General features: G+C 52.2%; 1 protein-coding gene across 1 annotated transcript in view; it reads right to left on the bottom strand.

Annotated features, from left to right (window-relative positions):
* Positions 1-1,466: 1,466 nt before the first annotated feature.
* Positions 1,467-25,164, bottom strand: part of ARSG (arylsulfatase G) — a gene marked incomplete at both ends in the record, with an annotated part of 49,411 nt that continues 25,713 nt past the window's right edge. The window contains 4 exons of the mRNA XM_084238045.1: positions 1,467-1,744; positions 7,440-7,530; positions 12,186-12,306; positions 16,393-16,501. Coding sequence (XP_084094171.1) covers positions 1,467-1,744; positions 7,440-7,530; positions 12,186-12,306; positions 16,393-16,501 — 599 coding nt within the window. The remainder of the gene's footprint in view (positions 1,745-7,439; positions 7,531-12,185; positions 12,307-16,392; positions 16,502-25,164) is intronic.

Below are 25,164 nucleotides of genomic sequence, written 5' to 3'. Positions count from 1 at the left end.
CTAATAATAAAATGATGGCAATGCATGTCTATATATTTTTTGCACATTTTATTTCTTCTCAGTGTTAGGAAGCAGGGGGAACTCCTAAAATCTCTGCAACTCAGTCATTTGTCCTTTCAAGGAGGTGGTGTGGGAACATACGTCTGAAAAGGTGCGGACCTGTACTCCTGAATCATAAACAGTGTTATAGACTCACATTAACTCAATAAAAAATAATACAGTTTTTTTTAAGGGGCTTAGGGAGAAGCAGCGAGGACCGTGGGCTTATTTGTAGGCTCTTCTCAGACCTCGTGACAGGCTTCATTTTGTGCAGTCTACACCTATGCCACTCGGCACTCAACAGAATTGGAGAAACAGATCTCAGACCCCAGCCCAGACCTACTGAATCCCACTCTGCTCTGGCACCAGACCCCGTGGGCCCAGGGCATAGTCCGTATGGAGAAGTGCCCTCTGGACACCAGTTAGGATGAGCCTGTGGTGACAGGACCTGCCGCGGACCAGTACAGCAGTGAACGATGAGGCCGTCTCAGGGTTGAGAGACTGCGCAGGGTGGTCAGGGATTCAGCTGAAGAAATGACAAACAGACACACTTCAAGAGAGAGTGTAAATCTGAGTGCGATTTTATTTGAGTTAGTTGCCAGTATATATACAGGAGCAGTGAATGGATTTAGCTTATTGCTGAGTGGTTTACATCTGGACCTAGCCTCTTTCTTAAGTAGATAATCCATTAATTTTGTTTTTAAGCTATATGATCGCATTTTTTGTTTTACTAGCTACTTTTTCACTTAAACTATATTTTAATTATTACAGGGTTTAGTAACGTTTCATTTGAGTCAGCCTTGTATTAAGGATTTCATATGATTTTTTAATTAACAACAAATGACCTTTATAGAAGAAGGAAGTTTTAGAAAGACAATGAAGGGATAAAGTTTGTAGTTCTAGAAAGAAGAGATAAGGTTTTAGCTCCTGGTGGTCGTAATCCTTTGATAGGCTTCTGTCTTATCCATGTCTTCAGGGAACTTTGATGTACTCCCCTGCCTCAGGGAGTTTTTGCTGTTCTCCCCCTGCACGCTGGTTCCTTGCCCAGCCGGACCTAGGGACCTTGGCGAAAGCCATTAGCCCTAAAGGTCGCTGCAGGGGGAGGTGCAGCAAGGACCCACAAAACTGGGGGCACAACACCAAAACACAGTCCGTGCCAGGCACTTGCATGGACTGCCTACAGGTCCTCAGCACCAGCTTGCAAGGTGGCTTAAATAATCCCCCAAATTCAAAAGCTGGGGCTTGCACCTGGTCTCACCCCAAAGCCCAGGAGCTGCCCCACTGCCGGTGTGCCGACGGGACACAAAGGAATGAGGCTTCAAAACCAAATCCTGTGACTTGTTTTTAAGGCACGTACAGCTAGAGAGGGTAAAACTGAGGTTGTCGCGTGAACTTGACCCAGTTCATCTCCCGATGTTTCTGCGTGGCTAGGGGCTGGCTTGGCAGCGGCAGGCAGCTCGGTGGGGGTTGCAGCAGGGAGTCACTGAAGGGTCCCGGGTGTAATCGGCCCTGGAGGTGCGGTCACTGGCGACGTCTCGCAGGACATCTGCGAGAGCCTGTCTGACCCTGGGCAGCACCTGCTGGTATTCGGCGCCATCTCTGTCCAGAGGCACCGCTTCTGCACCATCGTCTTCTAGATTAAAGATCAGGGGAGGGTCCTGGAGCTGCTCGGGTCCAGCGCTCCCATCACAGGCTTTGGCTCCACCTAGAGAGAGGGCAGACAAGCACCCCGTCAAGCACAGCTGTGGCCCTGGCTGTCAAGAGAAGCCTGGCAATCACATACACACTGACAACTACCGGGATCGGAAGATTCCAGGGGTGCCTCTCCCTGTCGAAGACACGACCTTGAAATGACCCATGTGTTATTTCCTGTGTTCGTTCCTGCTGTCCAAAAGAATCTGAACTTCTCCTTGGATCTACCTTCACAGCCAGCAGAATGTTCACTCATATATGTCTTTCCTCTCTGCCCTCTGGGGGGGTGTTTGATTTTTTTGAAAATGGGCTTCTTGAATTCCAAAGACACCCAGTGAGTGAGCAGGAAGGCGAGGTGAGCAATTTTACTTGGACTGAAGCTAAGATTCGCTATACATTAAGATCTGGCTATCGGGGGGACCCAAGAGGGGAGCACCAAGAATGTTGGGGTGATGACCGCATCCCTGGCTAGTTATGATTTCGATGACTTTATTTATTTTTTTATTTTGCCTTTTCCATACATAATGTAGCTAAGGTGTCTGGGAAAAATGAGTCAACAAAGCCCAGCTCTCAGACACACAGGGGCCCCTGAGCATTTGCTTGGCCCGTGAGCTTCTTAGCAGCCCAAGTGCCACTGGAATTTGCTAGTGGCTCAGGGCAAGCGGAGCTTTTTCTGGCACTGCAGCGTGAGAGACCATTTCAGGGGGCCTGGCCAGCAGCATCCTTAGAAAATTCCAGCTGTGTGATCAGCTGTCCCACCGAAGCCATGTTTTTTTTTTTTTTTTTTAAAGATTTATTTATTTATGCACACAAGAGCTGGGGTACAGGCCACAGGTGTGGGGGGTGAGAGGATTCACCAGAGATAGAGTGGGGAACAGAACAGGCAGACTAACCAAAGTACACTGCTGAGGGGAGCAGCGGGCAGTCAGGAGAGGTCTGCTGTGCCATGTGGGTTGCTCTCTGGCTGGCCAGTAACCGAACTCGTGCTGCAGTGGCTGCGGCTAGCTTTATAGGTTGCGTCTTAACCTTTGCACCACCAGGGAGGCCCCCAGCCCACTGAAGACATGTTATCCTGACGCCAAGTGCAATTCAGTAAGAGCAAACCTAGGGGGACCAAACCAGGCCCCTGAAGACGCAGCTTTCGTTCGAGTCCAACCTGGACGGTAGTGAGATGCGAGCTGCTGAGTGGGAAGAACAGGCAAGTGGTATCACCTGTATGCAGCCCCTGTGATATTCAGGTTGCTCAGCAGAGAGTAGGACTTACTGTCTCAGCCTCGAGTCTGGACCCAGTAAAGAGCAGAGGTGAGAGCTTGGGGGATCAGGCTGGGGTGAGGGACTCTGCTTACAAGATGAAAGACTTCAGTTAAGGGAGTACTGGAGCTGCTTCCATAGAACTAACCCTCAGAAAGATGGTTATAAACCCCAGGCAACATATTTTTAAAAATACAACCAACTGAAGGTATTAGAACATAACCAAGGCAGGCAAAAGCTGAAAGGGATTCGATTCTGGAAGGAAGGGCACACTGGGGAGGGTCTCCATTCAAGTTTACCCCTCGGGACATGCCCTGTCTGTGCAGCAGAGAACTTAGGGAAAAGGCATGTGACCCCTGGGTCAGAGGACAGAGGTCAGGGATGCCACAACAGATGCAGGCCATTGGCAATGAGGTTCAACTTCTCAAACAACAACTGTCTACTCGTTGCCATGTTCAGTTTCGTTTCATTTGTGTTACGCCTTTACATTATAACTCTTCCTTACATTGGAATCTTACCAAACATCACCTATTGGGCATCTGGCAAGACAATGACCTTTCTCATGGCCTTTCGTCTCTCCAAGCTCAAATTTCTGCTGTCAGTAAGTCTCATCTGCACACTTCACTCTCTTCCTTTGCTCATTCTCTACCTTCCACTCTCCAATCTTTGACTCCTACTCACTGGTATCATCTTGTTCTCTCCTTTATTGTTCTTTCCCTACTCGTCCTGCTCCTTTGTTTACTCCTTCCCCTCTGTGCCTGCTTACTTCACAGTCCATTCATCGTTCGTCTCCAGCTCCGTTCTAAAAACAAAGGGGGACCTGCTGCACCTCCCCCTGCAGTGACCTCTAGGGCTAACCGTCCCTAGGTCCGGCTGGGCAACCAGCGCGCAGGGGGAGAACAGCATAACACCCTGAAGCAGAGGAAGTGCAGCGGAAGTTCCCTGAAAAGGCAGAAGCTTATCAAAAGATAACGACCACCAGGAACCACTACAAGAATGCTAAAAATCTTATCCATCTTTCTAGAACTACAAACTTTAATCCCTTATTTGTCTTTCTAAACTTCCTTCTTTCTTCTATAAAAGTCATTGCTTGTTATGTAGATCACCTCCCTGATGGTGATAGACTGAGCCCATGAGCCCATTGTCCCTGTGCCTTTGGAAAACATATATATATTGGTCACAAACTCAAAGAAAATTACACTCAGATTTTCACTCTTGAAGTGTGTCTGTTTGTCATTTCTTTCACCAACGCCCTGACCACCCTGCACACTTCTCTCAACCCTGAGGTGGCCTCATCGTCTACTGCTGTGCTGGTCCGCGACAGTGGGTGAAGTCCTGGGAAGGAGGGAGGCAGAAAGAGGTCTCAGAATCCCGGAGTAAATTCCCGTGGACTCCTGGGCTGACCCCTGAGCCAGGGGACACCAGCGCAGCAAGAGCATAAGCCTGAAGAGCTCAGCAGGCATTTCAGGCCACCCCCTGCAGGGAAGACAGACTTTAGATTGAATCCCACTAAGTCAGAAGGGCTTGCTGAACACGTCATATTTTCCATGGAAGTCCCCAAAGCTTCACGCTAGGCATAAAGACCAGGACTAAGGGATTTACCTGGGCTTAAGGGCAAAATCTGAAAGAACCGGTTCTCACAAAGTGCAAAATCAAGACTTCAGTTGAAGAGGATGAGCTGGCCATGAACTACCCGTGAGAACAGAAATCTCCGGCCCCGGGAGAACAGAAGTCGGAACCGCCACAGCTTACCACCCCCCACCCCATGTTCAAGGTTTTTAGAAACTTCTAAATAGGAAATTACCAGTTTCTGGTCTGGCATGTCAGGAGCTTCCAAGTCACCGTCCATCCTCATCAGTAAAAAGATGAACACCCGGAAGTATCAACCACCCTCTTTGAGCTGTCAGGTCACACCACTGCCCCCCAAATCGGAGAGATGGACAGACGGACACAGGCAGTCACAAAGCACAGAAGCAGAAGCCCTCTGCAGACACCTCCTGGGGCCAGTGGAAAATAAAGACACCCGGCGAACAAAAGCTTAAAGAATTGGAATTGCACCCAGAGACGCTCAGAAGCTCTCCAGACAGCGGGAAAATGACAAGGAGAGGAACCCAGAGCTCCTGGAAGGCCTGAGAGCACAGGGGATTTTAAGCATCGTTTTCCTATCTGAATTTCCTTAAAGAGAGCTGCTTCATGCAAAAATATTGAAATTGTATTGAGAAGTTTTAAAGTGTGTAGATTTAAGATATACAGCCATGACAGCACAGAGGACAAGAAGGTATAAAGAATAAAGAAACATGGTTTTCCGTTGTCTATACCCTCCTGGGGAGGGGGGGCAGGCTCAGCAGTCACTTCATTTCACTGAGGAAGAGTTAAGGAAGAATATGACACAACCCTGGAACAGCCATTTAAAGAAGTACAAAAGATCATAGAGTGGGCCTCCCTGGTGGCTTAGGGGTTAAGTTCTCAGCACTATCGCTGAGATGGCTGAGTTTGATCCCCGGCCAGGGAGCTACCCACATGGCACAGCAGACCTCTCCTGTCTCGCCCGCTGCTCCCCTCAGCAGTGTTTTTGGCCTGCCTGTTCTGCTCCCCACTCTGTCTCTGGTGAATCCTCTCACCCCCACACCTCTGGCCTACACCCAGTTCTTCTAGGCAAAAATAAATAAATAAAATTAAAAATATATATTATAGAGAAGATAATTTGTGAAAACTCAATCCAAAAGAAGACAGGAGAGCCACAAAAAAATACATTAAGCAAAGTGAAGACAGCATAAGACGGTCTAGGGAAATCCACTCATACCAACAACCACAGTAGAAGTGAGTGAACTGAAGATCAGCCAAGTCTGGCAACCCTTCATTAGACTCCCCAAGGTTAAAAGGGAGAAGCTCATGATATTCACATCAGGAATGAAAGAGGGGTGTCATTCAGAACTTCACATAACAAAGAAGATTGTCGGGGGCGCTGGGGATGGGGGTCAGATGACTGGGTGAAATGGACACATTCTTAGAAACACGGCACCTACCAACACTGTCTCAAGAAGAAACAGAATATGCTCTGGGCCCCCCTCCTTGCTCTCTGAGCGTTTTTGTCCTATTTATAAATCTCGCCACATCTGTTGGGATTTCAGCTCTCCCCGCCCTGCCTCCCCTGAGTCGAACTGTGATCATTTAAACAGTCCTATTACTTCATGGTAACAGTTATTATTCCAATGTTGTGGTTGCAAGGGCTTTCTGGCAGGGCGATGACTTCTGAAATTAACTCAGTCTGGTGAAGCCATGCCTCTTCGATAAGGTAATGAAAGACCGTAATCTAGAAACTTTCTGTCGGAAAGCATAACAAGGATCTGACTGGTCCCATTTCAGGTCTTAGAGAATCAGATTCCTGTGGTATTTTTCATATCCTTCCAGTGATGAACTCAAAACAACTTGTCCTGTTTTTCTGCCACATTTCCTTCGGGGTCACTTATTAACACCCAGGGAAAATAATTTTTTGTTTTTTATTATATCATTCTTTGGAAAACGCTAACATTAAATAATAGAATCCAGTTGGAAGCGGCACCGGATCCAACACTTTGTTTCATTCATCTTTTAGTTTTCATTCATTATGTTGGGGTTCCTACTAAGTGCAAGGAACCTTATGCTGCAGCTCTTCAAGACATGGGATTAAAAGTTGACGGGGCTCTGGGTCAGAGACCTGAAAACGTGTACCTAAAAGACTGGCCTCCAAGGCAGAATGTGACAAATGTCAAGCGTTCTCCAAAACCCACCCACTGGGAAGATCAGAGTTTCAGGATCCAGGTGGCACCTGAGTTGAGGCCTTAAAAGCTGCCAGCGGGGTTAATACAGACACCAAGGGAGAGGGCTGCTCTCTGGCAGCGCTAAGGCCAGAGAGCAGGGGAACCAGGTAGAGAGAGCTTGCATCCAGTTGGCAGCAAGAAGTTCCTAAAGTAGACATGGAAGATAGAGTGAACCAAGAAGCAGAGACTTCAAGAAGTTCCTAAAGTAGACATGGAAGATAGAGTGAACCAAGAAGCAGAGACTTCGGTCAGTTTGCTAGACCTCTAAGGGCTATTTTCTGAAACAGCCTATTATCCAGTAAATTACCCCTTCAGAGATCTCTAAGCTTCCATTGAATGAGCCACCAAACTGGCTGTTGAAAGCATAACAATGGACCAAACTTGCCTTCTCGGAAAAGAGGGCTCTACAAATGGGCTGAGCTAGCTCTGAGCTCTCAGGAAAATTAGGCAAACACTAGGAAGACCTTATTCGCATACCTGTGGGTGCAGAAGGCCTGTGCCTCACCCTTGGGTGCTGGGACCTTCTGCTGGGGCCAGTGTTGGGGGTGGCACCTCCAGGAGTGCAGAGAGCCCCAAGAGACACCCCGGGCAGGGGCCAGAGCCCATGTCTGGGGCTGCATACAGGGGAGCAGGGCTGAGGGGACCCCACGCACTCACCGGTGATGTAGAAGGCCTTGTAGCGCTCAAGGCGGACAGTCTGGAGTGCTCCGTACTGCCCGGCCGCCCCGCTGTTGGGGTGAAACAGCACCTGAGAGGGGGTGGCAGGATTTATAATAAAATCACACCAGATGCCCCCAGCATCAAGGTCCCCAGAGCCCCACCATCCCCTCTGACCCACAGAGGACTGTCGTCCACCATCTGGGAGCCCCTGAAATAGCGGGGTTGCTCGTTCAATCAGCATGGCTCCAGCTATGGTCAGATCCAGCACACGCCACAGTTAGAATTTGCAGGGTGCAGGAGATGGCCGAGCCCAGGCCTCAGCCCTCAGGCGCAGGATGGGGCCTGGGAACCGGCATGTTTTGCAAATGGAATTCTGACACAGGTGCTCCCAGATCTCCTTGGAAAAGGGCTTCTGCAGCCAGTGGGTTTTCCAGCCTCTCCAACAAGGATGGCTAGCAAGGCACCTGAGGCGACAGTGCGGTCTCCCCAGGATGGGGCACAGGCTGAGCTCCAAACAGAGACATACACCCTTTTCTTGGAGACAACCCTACTCTACAGAGAAGGAGGAAATCTTTTCTGACCAGGCCATAGAGGAAAGAATGACCCTACAAACCGGAAGTGACTAATTTGGGGTTTCTAAGGAAGAGACTTGGAAGAAAATAAATGACAGGCAGCCTTGGTGGGTTGGTGGGTTTGGGCGGGAAGCGTGAGAGCGTGGTATGCATCATGACCGATAGAGATCGCTGGAAAGGCGCTTACGTGACTCAAAGTTTCCATGGGGCTCAAAAAAAAAAAAAAAAAATAAGAAACATGTGTTGGAGCCATAAAGAGCTGCCCCCCAGGTTCCCGGCTGGAGAGGATGCTGGCGGTGGCCCCACACCTGCCGCCCGGGCTCTCGTGATGCCCACGAGCGTGATGACAGCCGCTTCTTCCAAACAGGAAGGGAAGTGGTAACCCAAACCGTCACTTCTTCCAGCCCCACAGGAAGCCAAGCCTCTCGCCACAGGAGGCTGTTTTGTTTCCTTCTGGAGAGGCAGGAAGCAGGGACTTGGAAACCGTATTGTCCACCAATCTGCTGTGCACTCTGACCCCCAGAAGTTGGGAGGTGATGGGGGACAAGGTCTGCAGGGTCCCCCCAATGACATGACTTGAGACTTAGAAGCTGGAACCCCACAGAGGAGGCTGCCACATCGGGATTATCTAGGCAGTGAATTCAGAGGAGACTTCAGAAATCCCAGAGGAAGCGAAACTGGGGGGCGGCTGCCCTGGGGAGGGTGGGTGGGTTCGGGGATTCCTCCCCTTTGAGCAGAGTGACTGTGGCATGGAAGAAAGTTGGCAACTTGACACGAGTTGACGCTGAAGCAATTTCCTCTCCAGAGGAAGCCGGTCCAAATTTCAAAGATAACTTTATCTTCTGCAAACACGTTACACCTTCGTGATTGTCTTTCTCGCTCATTCGCTTTGTTTTATTATGTCCCTTTTTTTTAAAAAAATTATTTATTTATGCATAGGAGAGCTGGGGTTTTATTATGTCCTAAGCAGGCCAGCGGCTCCTGACGTGAGGACCTGGAAGGCGGGCCTTGCATAGCACCCCCAAAAGGAGGTCTGTCCTCTCCCCCCTCAGGTGGGGAGCACACTTCTGCTGGCGTCTTTCACCACTAGGGGCCTCCCTAAGAGAGGTGACGGGCGTTGCAGGGCTGGGGCCTAACTTCTGCTTCCTCAAGGTAGGGCCTTCAGGGACACGCCAAGGGTTTTACAGCCGGAGCAGCCCCCTGACTGGCTTGGGCCAGACGGACGCAGAGCCAGGAGGGAGGCACAATTGTCTTTGTTGACTTGGTCCTGTCTTTACAGCCTCCTGCTTCCCACTGGGAGTCAGGAAAGCCCAGGTGGGAGACGGTGCCAGGTGTGCACACACCCTTCTGGCTCCCACCCCCTCCCGTGGTCTGTGCTGGGCACAGCCCTGTCCGGGTCAGAAGCTGCAGGTTCAGCCTGTGCCAGCTGCTCTGGGCTTTGAACATCATAGACTTGAGGTGTGCGGCCATGGATGAAGCAAGTGCACGGTGAGAAGACCTCAGAGGGAAAACCATAGCCCACGACTCACCTTTCAACCTCTCAACACATGACCTGGGGAGGCTGCTTCATTTGCAAAATAGGGACAAACCCAGTCACTGCAGCTCATTTGCATATTGTATTTTGCTGACATCTGGGCCTCACTTGGAGCTTCTTGAAACTGAAATGGCCTTGAAAACCATCCTGGATGAGAACCTGCAAGCCCAGGACATTTCTAAGGGTAAATACAAACGTATATACAAACGTATTTACCAAAAATACAAACGTATTTACCAAAAAGTACATGTGCACGTAACATATATGTGTACATGTGCACGTAACATTTATGCGTGTGCGTGTGTGCACATGTGGGTATGTCTGTGTAGCGATGTAATAATCGTTGTGTTCTTACCTCCTGCCCTCCCTTCAGTGAATTTGAGGTGATTTACTCCAGTGTCTTTGTCAGGTGACCATGGAAGACCAAGGCCAACAATTGCCTACGCCCCTTGAAGGGGTCCAGGCAGACCACCCCAAGATTCTCACACGGGTCTCCTCAACACACCCTCTCTGCCCCCCGAGCATCCTGAGCAAAGAGCAGTGAAATCCCATGAGGCTGAGGTGAATCATAATCCTTGCCTAAGTCCATCGTCCTCCCCTAATTAAAGGAGAGAGCAGCGTGACCTGAGCTTCGGCCCTTTCTCTAATCAGAGACGCCATCACTGCTTTCTCCTTTACGACTTTGGAGGGGTCCCATCCAGTTGGCGGTTACCAGTAAACATGTCCTCTCTGCCAATCTTATCTAAGGCGAGGCAGTCCCTTTCTCTTGCCTGTCACTGAGGTCTCCCCTGCCTGTCTTTGATGCCCCAGATCCCGCCATTATTTTTTTTTTAAATAAAAGTTTATTTATACATATGAGAGCTGGGGTGCAGGCCAGAGAGAGAGAGGATTCACCAGAGACAGAGTAGGGAGCACAACAGGTGGATCCACTGAAATACACTGCTGAGGGGAGCAGCAGGGAGACAGGAGAGGTCTGCTGCGCCATGTGGGTATCTCCCTGGCCAGGGTCGAATTCATGCTGCAGTGGCTGCCTATAGCTTCATAGTACTGAGACTCAAGGCCCCCTGCCCCCCACCCCAGCAATGCCACTAGGGAGGCCCTCTTCATTATTCTTTAGAATTTACCACCAGGTAAATTCTCCGTACATTTGTCATTACACATTGGCCATTTTTCCTAATAACTATGTGAATTTGCTCATCTGTCCAGCCTTCAAAAAAAAAACAGATGGGGTAGGGAAGTTTTCCCCTGCCCCCCAACACCTTCTAACTCTCAATAATCTTATCTCACTTGTCCTGGCTAACTTTGCAGGAATGCACTGCTCAGGGAGGCGGGAGGTGGCCCATAGGTGCCAGCAGCCTTGCTCTTTGACTCTGGAAGATATCACCAGTGACTTCTGGCAGGCGCTGAGCTGGGCTGTTTCCTCCTGGGCTGGGGGGTGTGCGGCGAGGGAGCAAGTCAGCGCCAGCTTCGTGACCACAAGTCACACGTCCCCAGGAAATCACCAAACGGTGCTGCGGCTTGTACCTGCGTCTCCTCCCTGGTGGTTGCGCCCAGTCCTGTGGCAGCTGATCTGTCACAACCGAGCCCCCGAGATGGAGCTTCTGTGACTCTGCAGAATGTGCAGCTGGAGAAAGTGGGAATGAAGCTAGGGAGCCCAGGAGCTGCTTTCATGGGGGGACTGATCATGCCAAGGAGCCCACGGGCCTCAAAGCACTTCCTGGTGACCCCAATAATTCTCTTAGTAACCATGGTAATAAACACTAAGGAGTCTCTCCCTGCTGACGTCTTCGGTCTCCCCCAAGGCTCACATGCTGCTCATTTCTGGTCCAAAGGCGGAAACTGTTTTCCTGCCCCACCACTCAGAGTCGGAACAGGCTTGGTCGGCAGCTCCACAGGGTCAGACACTCGGGGGAGGCAGTGCTTCCTCAGCGGGAGCTGCGGGCGTCGTCCGACCCCCCTGGGCTGCACGCACAGGCTGTGGACCGGGCCTGGCTGGCTGAGAGGAAGGGCAGCTTCAAAAAGGCCGCTGGACATTTAACCAGCACCTGAGTCACTTCCAGGTGCCCTTGGCAAGGACATAAATATACTCTTTGATGTGTGGGTTCCTCGTGGAGAAGCCTGTGCTCAGAGCGCCTTATGGGGGGGGCGGGGTTCCTCTGGCTTCCTCTCCTCCCACTTCCTCTTCCCTTTGGCAAAAGGAAGACACACGGAAATGACAGGGAAAGGCCATAAGCTCTAACATTTCCGGCTGTTGCTGACACGGGGCGCTGCCAAGTACATTGAAGAGGGGACACCCGGCGATGGGAAGCAGAACCCAAATAGCTGAGGGGCTGCAGGGCTGCAGGACGAGCCCTCCAGGAGCTGGAGGGTGGGGTGTAAAGATCTTGCTGGCTCAGCCATTTGAGAGTCTTTCTTTCATTTGCTCATGCATTCATTCTTGCAGGCTGCATGCTGGGTCCAGTGTTAGGTGCCCGGAGACTTAAAGGGTGAGCCTGGCAGCTGAGCTCTTCACCCCATTCCAGGAGGAGCACCCCACAGTACACAAGTCCCAGGCACTAGTCCATCATCACAGATGAACAAATTCACATCATCATCTAATACAACAAAAACAAGCCAAGTGCCCCCTGCTCCACTTACCCGGTGCCCAGCCTGTGACTTCCCAAGGAGCACAGCAGAAGCATCCAGGCCATCAAAGCTCCGTCCCGGCGGCAAGGCAGCCCCGGCCAGGGCCAGCACCGTGGGGAAGATGTCCAGCACACTGCAGGAAAAACAAGACAGCACTGGCTCCCTCTGCTCTCAGACTCTTCCTGGCCAAGCTGGGGTCAACACCCAACGCTACCAGCCCAGACCAAGCCCCTGACCCTGTCACCCCACCTGCCTCCCCTCGGCCTTTCTGGCTTCCCTTCAGCTTCCACCCGCACCTCTGCTCCTTGAGAGGCAGCACCCAGGCTCCGTGGCTGGATCTCCTGGGTCATCTATGTGACTTCTCAGTCTTGGCTCTCCAGTCTCTAAACCGCGTGTGATAATAATAGTGTCAGCCTCACAAGAGGGTGTGGGCCTCACACACACAGAAGTCTCTTGGAAAGTGTTGGGTGCATATCTGCGCTGTGATTACCCCGCAGCCCCTCCACCCTGAGACCCATTGAAGAATTAGGGGTCCTCCCTGCCACGCCACCCCTGAGCAGGAGCAGCGCGTGACAGGTGTCTGCACGAGAAGGTTCCACGCCGCTCTCCCTCCCTGGGGCCGCCAACACCTGGCCTCTGTTGAGACCTCCGTGCCATGCGAAACATTCCATTCCCTTCAAGGTTGCTGTTTTTTCTATTACAAAATAGTAAATGTTTTGCAGGTTAAAAAATAGAATGTCCAGGAACACAGGAGAACAATGTACCATCCATTACCCTCCGTGGTCATCGGTAATTTGGTAGATTGAGTGATAATGGGTTTGTTTTTCTTTTTAAAGTCATGCTGTGCAGTTTTGTGCTAGAGGGAAGGACACAACTCCCTCCAGCCCACTGTGTTCACGTCAGGCAAATGTCCTCAAGGAGAACACACAGGCTCCTCTGCCCACAGAGCTGTTAACCTCAGGACAGCTGAGGTCAGTGGGAGCCCAGAGGGTGGGGCCCATGGACCTAAGAGCTCTGGGTGCCTCCGCCAGGGGAGGGCCACTCCTGGGGGCCCACTCACCCTCCCCAGGCCTGGGGAGGGCTCGGCCCTCTGCCTCCCTCTCCTCTCCTGGGCTCCCCCTACGACCCCAGCAGGCTCTCTCCTGAATGCACAGAGTGTATCTATGGGCCCTCAGCTTCACCGTCCATGTGGCTGGTGGCTTATCTCGGGAGATATGTGCCCAGGAGTGGGCATCCACACCGCGCCATCGAGGAGCGCTCGCAGAGCAAGGAACAGTCTGGAAGCCCATTCAGAGCCCAAGGTCCCTGCACAGGCCGGAGGCAGGCAGGACAGCAGAGAGTCCCCGTAGGCCGAGGTGGCCGGGATGTTTGTTGAGCTCTCTCCAAATGGCGTCCCTCAGAGAGTCGGGCATCACGGATGAGTCAAACTGCCCAGCGAGAACAAGAGGCCTGCATCAGACCTGCAGAAACGCAGGCCTTCTTTTTCTGACTTAGTGTTTTCCCGCCACTGCGAGGCTGGGCCTCCTCATCACGGAGCACCACGCCTGACGTTCGCAGGATGTTAGGGTCTCAGAATTTGACAGGGCTCTCACAGTCACCTCGTCCACAACCTGGACACAGAAAACCTCAAGAGAAAGGTTGCAACACCCGGTGGCCAGGCTGCTCCGGTGGCCCCGGCCAGCACTGGCAGGCTCGGCCGGACACGGCCCCTCCCTGGGTTATGGAGGAAGCCAAGCCCGCGAGGTCGGCCGGGAAGAAGAAAACCCTTCCTGACACACGTCCCAAGGCTGTCCTGGGGCTGGGCCAGCCAAGGGGAGACCTCTGGAAGCTATGGAGACTACCAAAGGGACGCCCGCCCCCCGCTGCTAGCTAAATGCCCCCCCCCCGAGAAACTGGTCTGGGGGTGCGTGAAATGTGGGAGAAAGTCACCAAAGTCCCCCGTGCACATTCCCAAGTCCCCGCCGTGGATGATGAGGCTGGGGGGCAGCTCCCTGCAGGGCCTGCCTTCAGGGGCCCTCGTTCCATAGAAAATACTAAAAGCTTGTATCTCACTCTACAGAGATGCCACAACCAGGTCAGTCGCACAGACGGATACAGAAAATGTACGTATCAAACCAAGCTCAATTTTCTTCGATCTGAAAGGTCATTTTTAATCCCAGTTTAAAAAAAAAATTGAAATTAAACATTTCACAGGCCCTGTTGCTCTGTCCCCCTATTCTGACGGAGAGTGGCCTGGTCTTGTGGATGCGAGATGGGCATCTGGGATGGCGGGGCTGCCCCTGAGCAGACAGGGGCACTTTCCAGGGTCACTGGGCAGGGCCTTATCTATTCTTTAGTCTGGCTCGGCCAGCCCAAGGCGCTGAAGGTTGTTCAGACGTGTGCATCTTTGGCTTCTAACCTGAGGAGCAGCGGGTGTGGAGGGTAGAGGCTCGGGGTGGGGGTGGGGCTGCTCACTGCAGGTGCTGGGCTGAAGGCGGCATCCCCAAATGGAGAGCCAGGAGCTCCAGACATAAGCTGATGGGCTTGAGGTGGGTGCTGAGCAGTCCTGGGGTGCAGCACATCCAAGGGCAAAGGCAGGGGTAGGAATGGAGGGTGTTCCCTAGAAACTGGGAACCTGGGGACTTGCGCTCTGGAAAAGGGTGGATGTCATCCAATCACAGGCGCAGCAAGCGTGGGGAAGGAGGGGGCGTCGTGGGCCTGGACAAAACGGCAGGGAGTAAGGAGCAGAACTTCCTCCAGATGGGGGGGAGGGCAGGCGGGAACGTGCCTAGGAAAGGGGGAGCCTTGAGTTGTGTCTTCCTGCCTTGTAACCCCCTCCCGTTGCGCTGGGAAAGCTGGGTACTGGCCCTCCTTGCTCTAAGCCCTGAGGGGGGTTGAGGGACTGTAGTGTTCCTCTTAAAGGTCAGCAGGTGCCCAAAGCACAGCTTTGCAGGGAACATGGGCCCCAGGGCATCGGGGAAGCTCAAGAGCAAGGTGTACCTGTTTGTTGTAGGGCAGAGTGGGGGTGGGGTGAGACCCCCACCCCAGCTTCCCCCACCACTGCCCACTGCCAGATACAGTAAAGGGGTGTGAGGGGGTGTCTTTGAAAGGGATGTGTGGCCAGACCCCATGCAGGGGTGATGCACACAGGACACGAGTGTGAGCAGTACCCCCTGGGTGTTCCTACTGCTCAGACCCTGCAGAACCAGCTGGTCCCCTGCACAGATCCCTCTGGGCATCTGGAGGGCCCCCGCACCCTAGGGGGCCTTGCTTTCCTGGTGACACAGCAGCCTTAGTTGCTCGGATGAGATCATTTCAAATCCTTACCACCATCTGCTCACCAATAATTGCCCCAGTCACCTCCAAAAGAGGGGCCGTCTGCTCTGAACAGAGCTGGGGGTCTCCCAGCCCCCATGCAGTCCATTGATTTTTGTGGATCAGCCTAGACAAAGGACATGAAAGCTGGGACCCTCAAGTCTGCCTCCTGGGGGGCACTCAGCTCAGCCTGTAGACGGTTGGGTTGGCACAGCAAGGGATAAGGTGCTATTTGGCATCAGGTGGAGGCCAAGGAGACTACTAAGCCCTCCCACGACACCAAATGACCTGGCCCTCAATGGCACAGGGCCCAGGTTGGGACACCTGCATCAGAATTTTAGGTGCAAACCACCAGGTCATCTGCACAGGTGCTGCCAAGGCCCCACCCCCAACCCCTGAAGGTCACAGCACCATCCTATCAAGCACATTCGGCTGTTGTCCCCAGTCCCCAGCCCTGGGCCTTGGCCCGTGGTTGAGTCCAACGGTAAACGTTTGTTTCCCCACCCTGCAGTTGTGTCACTGGGCTTGGAGGACAGGATGTGTGCAAGACCTTTCTGTGAACCGATCACAGCACCTGGGCGCACACCTGAACATTAACCTCTAAGAGGTGGCCAGTGGCACAGGTGTGGACCTTCTCCTCTGCTCTACATGAACTCATTCACATGGGGAAATAGCAAGATGGCGAATTATAATGACACCCCACCCCCATCCTGCTATAATCAAGAAAACGTAATGCCCAACACTACTCCCAGTGGGGCTGATGGGGTGTCTGTGTGATGTCCTGGTGAAATCCCAGGGGTCCTTAAGCAAGTGTGACCTTGTACCAAGGCTGGTCCCTTCGGTCACCAGACTGTCTCCTACGTCAGTGGCCACCTCTGAGGCCCCTGAATCATCAAGACATCTCAGGGTAGTCTGGGTCTCCTACCTTAAGAGGGCGGTGCTGGTGACATTGCTGGGGACCTTGCCAGGCCAGTAAGCCAGAGCTGGGACCCGGTGCCCGCCTTCCCAGGTGGTCTGCTTGGCTGAACTTCCCCCTGTAAGAAGAGGCGGACAGCTGGTTCTTTGAGGGTAGTAACTCTGGACTTCCTTCATCTGAGAACTATTATCTGGAGCAACATTTCCATTCTACAAGGACTCTCTGGAAGTTTCTGCTAATTTCAACAAGGAATGACTTTTTTGAGTAACCAGCTTACTATCTTTTAACCCGAGTTTTCATTATCCTGGGCTCCACATCTGGAAATACTTCTCTTGATCACTCTCTTGGAATCAAATCACTTACCTTCTTCAGGACCCTTTAAATGGCCTGTCAGCTGACGTCCTTTTTGTACATCTCCCCGCAGGGAGACCTGTGCTCCCAGACATACTAGATGCTTAACAAAAATGTCAAATAAATGAATCTGTCTTCCTATTTATCATAATGTAATTGTCTGTTCGGGATGAAAAATGTACAATTTTAGAACAGAGAGACAGGCAGCAGCTTCCCCAGCTACTTGATGGCCCAGCACCCAACGAGCGAGCCCGCGCAGATTTTCTTGTATCTTGTTTTGCTTTAGTTGCTCTGTTTTGGTTTCCTTGAATGAATGAGTTGTTCTGACGTTGTGAAACAGGGTTAGTAATAGCTCCCCACCTCCTGCCTCTTGTGGGGAGGTAAGAGCAATCTTTTACCCTCTATTTATTTCCACGTTGCTAATTAAAAGAATTGTTTTTATATCCACTTAGCCAAAAGCGACCACCAGTTATAATGATGACCAGCAGGCGAGCAGCGATGAGGTCATGTTCCATGGAAACACTGCGCTGAATTAACCGTGACCACCCTCCCACACGCGCCCCACCCTCATGCTCACTGAGACCACGATCCCCGGGCTTAGCGTGTAAAAAGCCCTTCCAAGGCGCACGCCGCATGTGGCTCACGCATACCCTGGTCATGCAACGCTCCCACATTTGGCTGGCGCGAGCGTGAAAGCAGCGATGGCCGGGGGAGGGGCCCCGTGGCCCGGGCGTCTGTCCCTCTGCGCTCACACTGAACAAACGGGACCTTTGATGTCCCTGGCCAGCACACCCCACCGGAAATGCTCAGCATTCTTGAGATTTTCTCAGAACTGGCTTTGGAGTCCCCCAAGTGTTGGAGTAAGAAACAAGCCACAAAAACAACTCCCTCGCGCCCAAATGGACAGTCAACGTGTTGGGGTGTGGAGCTCCCCAAGCCAGGTGGGGCGGTGCAGGCTGAATTGGAAGCCCTTTGACCTTGGCCTGGGGGTTCTCAAATGTGTGCTTTCCGGGGAGACCCACGCCCCCCATAAACCACACACATGGGACAGAGGATCCAGGAATGTGGCAGCATAAAAGCAGCCCCACGTGGCTTTGGAATGCATGACTTCAGCTTCAGCTCGGGCCAAGGAACAGGGAGGAAGCATCCGAGATCGCATGTGGCGGGCGGCAGAGCACTCCATGCTGCGAGGGGCATGCGCGTGAAAGTTGGGGGGATAGGCAGGTGATATATGGTGCCCATCTAATTGTGCATCCATGTGCACAAGATGCAAATGGACTTGCTTAGCCTTTGAGGTCAGATGTTAAGAAAAGGTGAAGGCTTCAGTTCCAAGCAACAAGCCATTAACTCTGGCGGTGAAGCAGGTGCTGGTCATGACTGAGCACTGGGCAGTGGGCACCAGAATTGGAGCGGGATTTGATCTCTGCTCCTTGGTTTTCACCACTTGGGATCCCTCAGTTTACCTTGACCGTTTGTTTTCAGGCGATTGACTTTCCTGGTGGAGAAAAGTACTTCTATGTGTTTGCTTTGTTTCAGCACAGGGTTGGCTGCGGGAAGGGTCAGGAAGACTCCAGCCAGTCACACGAGGTATATGTCAACAGAGAGGAGAGCCCCCATGCCAAGATTCAGAAAGTAAGAGGAAGAGAGAGAAAGGTTGGCGGAAAGAAACCCCTGGAGGTGGCCAGCTGGGAGGCAAACCCCTCCAGGCAGTGAAGACTGATCAACTAGTAGGGATGCACTTTGGGTCCTGGCTTTAGAAAAAGACAGAATTAGATATTTCAGCCACAGTCCTGGTACTCTAAGGAATTCATCTTAAAGGAATCCAGAGTTTGGACAGGCAATCATACATATGTATGTCAAACACACACACACACAAACACACACAAACATACACCCCTAAATCCCAGTATCTCACTGGCACTGCAGGGATGGACAAAGTTAGATCTTTCTAGCCTTCTCTGTGGGTCCCTAGGGTGGTAAGTCCCTGTTATCACAGGCATCTAACAGTGTCTGCGGAGTTTATCTGTATTAGCAAAGGCTGAATTCCAGGACAGCTGCCCCTGGTTCCCCAATACGCTTCAGGGATACCTGCTCCTAATGGAACCTCAATCCTAGTTCAGTACTGTGATAACAGCAACAATAATCTCCTCTACTTACTGAGCCCTTCTAAGCCCCCAGTGATGCTTCCTAAGCATCGAGCTCAGTACTTCCCTGTATTACCTCATGTAATTCTTATGACAAACTTTCAAGTGAGATACTGTGATCTCCATTTTTCAGAAGTTCAGAGAGGCTAAAAAATTTGCCCAGGTCACACAGCTGGCAAATGGTAACACCAGGATTTGAATCCAGGTCTAACTACAGGACCCATCATACCCTCTGGGACTGTGGTTCTCATTCCTGAATACATTTTAAAGTCACTAAGAGGGCTTTTTAAAAATACCTACACTGGGCCTCCCTGGCGACGCAAGGGGTTAAGATGCAACCCATAAAGCTATCCGCAGCCACTGCAGCACAAGTTCAATCCCTGCCCCGCCAGGGAGCTACCCACAGAGTAGCAGACCTCTCCTGCTCTCCCGCTGCTCCCCTCAGCAGTGTATTTCAGTCAGTCTGCCTGTTCTGCTCCCACTCAGTCTCTGGTAAATCCTCTCACCCTCCCCCGCAACCCCCACCACACCTCTGGCCTGTACCCCAGCTCTTGTATGTATAAATAAATCTTTAAAAAAAAATTAAAATACTGACACTGATGCCCCATTTCCAGAGACTGAATTCTCTGTCCTGGGTGGACCTGGATACCCATATTTTCTAAGCTCTTCTGGGGATTTAACGTAAGGATCACCATTCTGGGGGATGGAGAGTAAGGGGCAAGATCTGACAGTGGACAAAATGCATTTCAAAACTCACTATAGCACCTGCGCTTTTTAACCCCAGATTTCAGATTGCCTAGATTTTTATACCTGTATGCCATAGGATCATAAACATGACTCACAGGACTTAAATAAAAACAACAGATAATCTATAAATAAAACTTCTATGCACTTTAGATTGCAAAAGCTCTTGGTTAGTTTAGATAAATCGTAATACTTTGCTCGGTGACCTGGCACGGTGGAAGTGTTGGTTGCCTTTGACTTTTTGCTGGGAAATGCAAGCTTATGGTCATGAGAACGCATTTCGATGCACTTGTAGTTAGTTATGGCTCTAATTAAGGCAGAACCTCTTACTTAAAGCAATAAATATTTAGCCTCAGCAACCACAATATAAACAGAACCATGATTCATGAAGTTGCTTACTTGATCTTCCCTGGCTACGAAGTGAAATGCCATTCCGTGTGCCTGGAGCCGGGCCGCTGGAGGACTCACCACAGCCTACGCTGGGAACTAGCAGCCTCTCCCAGAAAGGCCCCAAATGCCATGTTTCACTGAGTCACAAAGCAGCAGGGCTAGCCCAGAGGTTTGGAAACTTCCCAGTCCAGGAGAGCCCCCCGGGGGTGGGGTTCTCATTCTAGTGATCCTGAGGCCAGCGGTCTGAAGACCAGAGCAGAAATAGCAAGGTAGGTGGGCGGGATGCCCCTGGAGGCCGGCAGGTCTCGCCCTTACTCCAGGGCCACACTCTCCTCCTGGGGCCGTGGGCGGCCTGCGTGACTCCTCCAGCCACCTCTGAGGGGATGTGGTTACACTGATCTCAGAGTGGTGGGAAATGTGCAGAAGGTCCTGCGTGCGGTTCTGCCCCACACAAATACACTAAAACTAAACAAAATCACCTGCAGAGAGAAAATGGCAGAAGTTGCTACCTGGAAACTCCCACGCTGAATCCAGCCTCTAGCAGTCAGATTTGATCTGCACCGTCCTTGCTTTGAATACTTGTGGCTAGGACCGAATGTCATTAGACAGGGCCCTCTCTGCAACTAACCAAGCCCCTGACGCTGCCCACAGCTCACGGAAACCAACATCAGGCCATTCCTGTTACCTGCCTGGCCCGCCAGAGCCTGTGCAACTGTGGCTCGGTTACAGCGTGCCTGTCCTGAGTGCACATTCTATAACCTTCTAGAGAAGCAGGCTCTGTTGCTAAATATAAATACGTGCCCTTGCCAAGGATGCCCGTGGCACACTAGTTTTCTAGAAACACCAGGCAGCCAGGCTCGCTTGGATGGCGACTCAGGCTGGCCCAGGTTGGCCTTGAGGGTAGTGATGGGGACCTTCCAAGGCCGATGGTCAAAGGTCACCAGGACAGACAGTTCCATGTCCACTGGATCCCCCCCAGCTGGCCCTGCCCCAACACTCCTTGACACCGTTCCCTCACCCAGGCACACCTCTGACCTCTCTGTGTTCCACCCTCATCTCCAAACTGGAGGTAGGCCCGGGATCCAGAGCGGCTTCCTAGTGGGAAAGGTTATGCAACAACCTGATAGCATCAAATTACAAACAACCAAGGTCTCCTAGAAGCCGAGGATGCCAAGTGCAACAGAATGTTTCCTCATCACCAGGGGGGAGGAAGGAACAGCTCTGCTCTTCAAAGAAAACAAGAAAAGCTTTTCCAGACAAGAGAGCAGCCAGGAGGGGACAAACAAGGTGTTGGTTGTGTGCTGAGCAGGAAACAGGTCTGGGCGGGGCAGGACGGGGCGGCTGCTCGCAGCCAGGCCCTGCCGCTGCGCTGTGTCCGCGGTGGGCATGCACCTCGTGCCCTCTGTCTGGGGGACAGCTCCGCTTTGCCCCCCAGCCCCCAGTTCAGTTTCTCCTCCTCCATGCAGGGTGCCAGCCCAGCCCAGAGGAGCATCCTCACGCGCACGGTGCAGGGGGGTGGGGGAGGAGATGAATGCAGGAGACGCTGCCTCATCCCCTCAGCTGAGCAGGGCAGCTTGGCCAGGAAAGGAAAAGGAAGACAAGGCGGGGGGCCGGGGGCCGGGCAGCAGGGAAGGCAGCGCGTGGCCTGACGTAGCGTGCTGGCTGCCGGGAGAAAGCAAGCAGGGCTCTGCGGACTGTTTGTCCTGCCCCGTTGCGACAACAGGACTGTCTTCTCTTTCATCTGCTCTGGAGACTGGCCCCTTCAGAGCAAGACCTGCGGGGGTCCCACCGATGAGGATGTTGGGTGAGGGGGGGCAGGGGGCCCACAGAGACCCCCAGCCACCATGACCTAAGCCCCTGCCCTACTCCTGCCACACACGACTTGGCCTGGCCGCCGGGAACCCCAGCAGCCCCCGCAGCAGGGGGGAGGGAGAGGCTGTGGGAGAGCTGAGGGCAGGTGGTGTGGAGCTTGAGGAAGGGGAATGTTGACCCCCAGGCACAGCGTCCCTGAGCAAAGAGGAGCGTGGCCGCCAGCCCGCGCCCAGCTCGGGTCCAAGCGCAGAGACCCAAGCCGCGTGGAGATGCCAGCCCAGCCTTGGCCTCCAAAGCCTCCAGCCCTCTCCTCCTCCCTGCTCTGCCCCCCACAGATTGAGCCCATCCAGACTGTCACAGGGACTAAAGGCATTTTCCTTGACAGCCGTGAGGCCTGTGGAAGCAAGACTGGGCTCTCCAGATGGCAAGGCAGGTTGTGGGGCAGAGCAGAAGCGAGCAATGCCTGGCAGGTGGGGCAAGGAATGAGCGAAGGTGGTCGGACAATTGCCAGCCACTGGGGAAAGTCCTCCGCCCTGTTCAGCCTCAGTTTCCCTAACAGGGAGACTTAAGATGGCGGGACCCCTCCTGCTGGCCTCAGGCAGGGAGATCCCTAGAGATGTGTCATTTGCTTTTTTCATTTATCATCTGGGGCTCTGCACAAATGTCTAGTCTTTGCCCGCCCCCCACCTCGCTCTCAGCCCCGCAGACATGAGGACGCTGCCGGGAGGTCTGGGGAAGCGGGTGCTAATGGTTGAAGTCTGTGGGGCTTTTTCTTGGGGTGATGAAATGGTTGGAGACTCGACAGAGGTGACTGCCGCACAGCACAAGTGTGTCACACGCACCGAATGGGCCAGGTTAAAATGGTCAGTTTTACATTACCTGAATTACACCTTAATTTAAAAAATTAAGTACGACATCTGCAGTCTTAACCCCCTTCCACGATCGCACACGCTTCTTCAGGATAAAGGCCAAAACCCTGGCCCTGAACGAAAGGTCCTTCCACCGCTGGCCCCGGCCTTCCCCCCGCCCCGCGCCCAGCTGTCCCTCCACCCCAGACACAGACAGCTGGGCAGCTGCGGCTGTCTGGTCTCCGCCCACTCGCCCGGGCTGCCCAGAGCGCCCTCCCCTGAGACCCAGCCCGTCTCCTACTCATCTTCAAAACTCAGTCCACTTGGGAAGCTTTTCTGTCCGCACTGCAGTCCTGCCCTGAGTTACGATGACCTCCCTAAGTCTCTGCCCCCTGCACGGTCCAACAGAACCGCTACCAGGATGGAAACGGTCTTTCTGTAGCTTCATGACCCAACGTGACCACCATTTGCCCATTGTGTGCTGCCGAGCCCTGGAAGCAATGCTAGTGCCACTGGGCACTGATTTTAATTTAAACGCAGATGGCCACAGGTGGCTAGTGCCTGGCACGGGATGGGGTAACCCAGAGCGGCGGTTCTCAAAGTTGAACCCACATCCAAGTCACTGGCAGGTCTTGTGGGAGCCAGGCCCACGGGTTCTGATGACGAGGGCAGGGCGAGGCCCTGAGCCTGCACTGCTAACAGCCCTCACTGCTGAGGTCGCGGATTCTAGGCCCACACCTTGATAAGCGCTGGTCTAGATTGGAAAGTCCGAGGCTCAGCTGGCTCCAGACTCACAATCTAGATATTCCAGATCTGTGGTTCTCAAAGTGGGGTCCCTGGCCCAAGCACATCTTGTTAGAAATGCACTGTCTCCCTCACCATCCTGGACCTGCTGGGTCAGAACTGCCTTCTAGCAGGATCTGCAGGAAACTGCCTGCATGTTAGAATCCCTGAGAAACACTGCTCTAGACTCCAGGCCTGAAGGCCAAGTCTCCACTGATTAATTCCCCAGCACTGAGCACAGTTCCTGGCACATAGTAGGTGCTCAACAAACTGTAGGACAGGAGTGGAGGAGGTTGCCCAGCCAGGGAATGTATTTCTTAGTGGGTAAAGTTCTTCCCATGAAGAACTGGGCACCAGACCACATCCTAAATTGGGAAGCAATGTTTCAAAACTACCTTATAAGGAGGTGGGGGGAGAGACAAGTTAAGGTGGATCCTCATATAGGCCATCAGCGGTCACCCAGTCAACTACTAACAGAACTTTATCCCCATCCTCTGTCTCCATGCCTTCTGGACTTTTAGCACCCTCAAGAGTGCTAAGTCCTGGCTCTTCCAGGCTTCCCAACTGAGCATTGAAGATGGCAGTTGGGGCCAAGGGTGACCTAGGTCCAGAGCGGAGGAATTATATAATCAGCTCATACAAAAAACCACTGCCTGCTTATACTGTATTTTGCTAGGTTCCTGCAGCAGATAGGAACTCCAGTCCTAGCACCCTTTCTTGGTCCAGCTCTCCAGAAGCCAGGAAGAAATTGCAGCATCATTCTTGAACTTGAAAGCAGGAGAGAGAGAGAGAGAGAGAGAGAGAGAGAAACTCCAGCACCTTAGTAGATGAAGATGAAGCAGTGTAGTCATTGAGCAGGTTAGGGGGAGGTGGCACCCAGTTTTCCTTGAATCTCCAGATACAAGTCACAGCCACAGTCCCAACACCACTGACTTGTAAGCTTTTCGAGGACTCAGCTCCAGGGATACCAGGTTAAAGTTGACAAATGAAAATGAAGGTCCAGCCCTTCTCGCCACCACCGATAGGATGCGCGAATGTTCCAGTTTCTAAGTAACTACAATATCCTGCCAGATTAACACGAACAACTGACCTGGGGACCCCTGTCTAGGGAATAATCTGGCCCAGCCCACCCTGAGCCCCTTGGACACAAGCTCCTTCTAAAAACTTTAAATCTTTTTAGGATGCAAAAATTACCATTTGTTGTGGGAAAAATCACATTTAAATCCTTTCTCCCCTATCCAGACAGCACTACAGCTAATCTTTGTACCTTGTATGGGCTCGTTCAAGAATTTCCCAAGAACACATATGCTTGTTTTTATACAATACAATTATACCTTACATATTATTTTTGTAATCTGCTTTATTCACTGCAAATTATGTAATGGAAATGTTCCCGAGTTAACAATATGAGCCATTTCACTGGTGGCTTAGTATTTCTTTAAATGAATAGAACATGATTTCTTTAAGCGCTTGCTAAACACGTAGGTCATGTCCAACTATTTTTTAAAAATCCACTGCAACAACCATTCTTTCACAAGCATCATGGAACACTTGATAGTTCTTTAAGACCAATTCTTTGAGGAGAAATTGGATAATCAATAGCTTTGACATCATGTTTCAGGCTTTGGCGACACTGCCAAATTGTCCCTCATATAACGGTCCTCTCAGAAAGTGAGGTCCTCGCGGGTCACTGTCCCAGAGCAGATGGG

The sequence above is a fragment of the Talpa europaea genome (genome assembly GCF_964194135.1).
Source record: "Talpa europaea genome assembly, chromosome: 7".
NCBI classification, from domain to species: domain Eukaryota; kingdom Metazoa; phylum Chordata; class Mammalia; order Eulipotyphla; family Talpidae; genus Talpa; species Talpa europaea.
The sequence above is the reverse complement of the archived record's forward strand: the minus strand, read 5'-3'. Positions and strand labels throughout refer to the sequence as shown.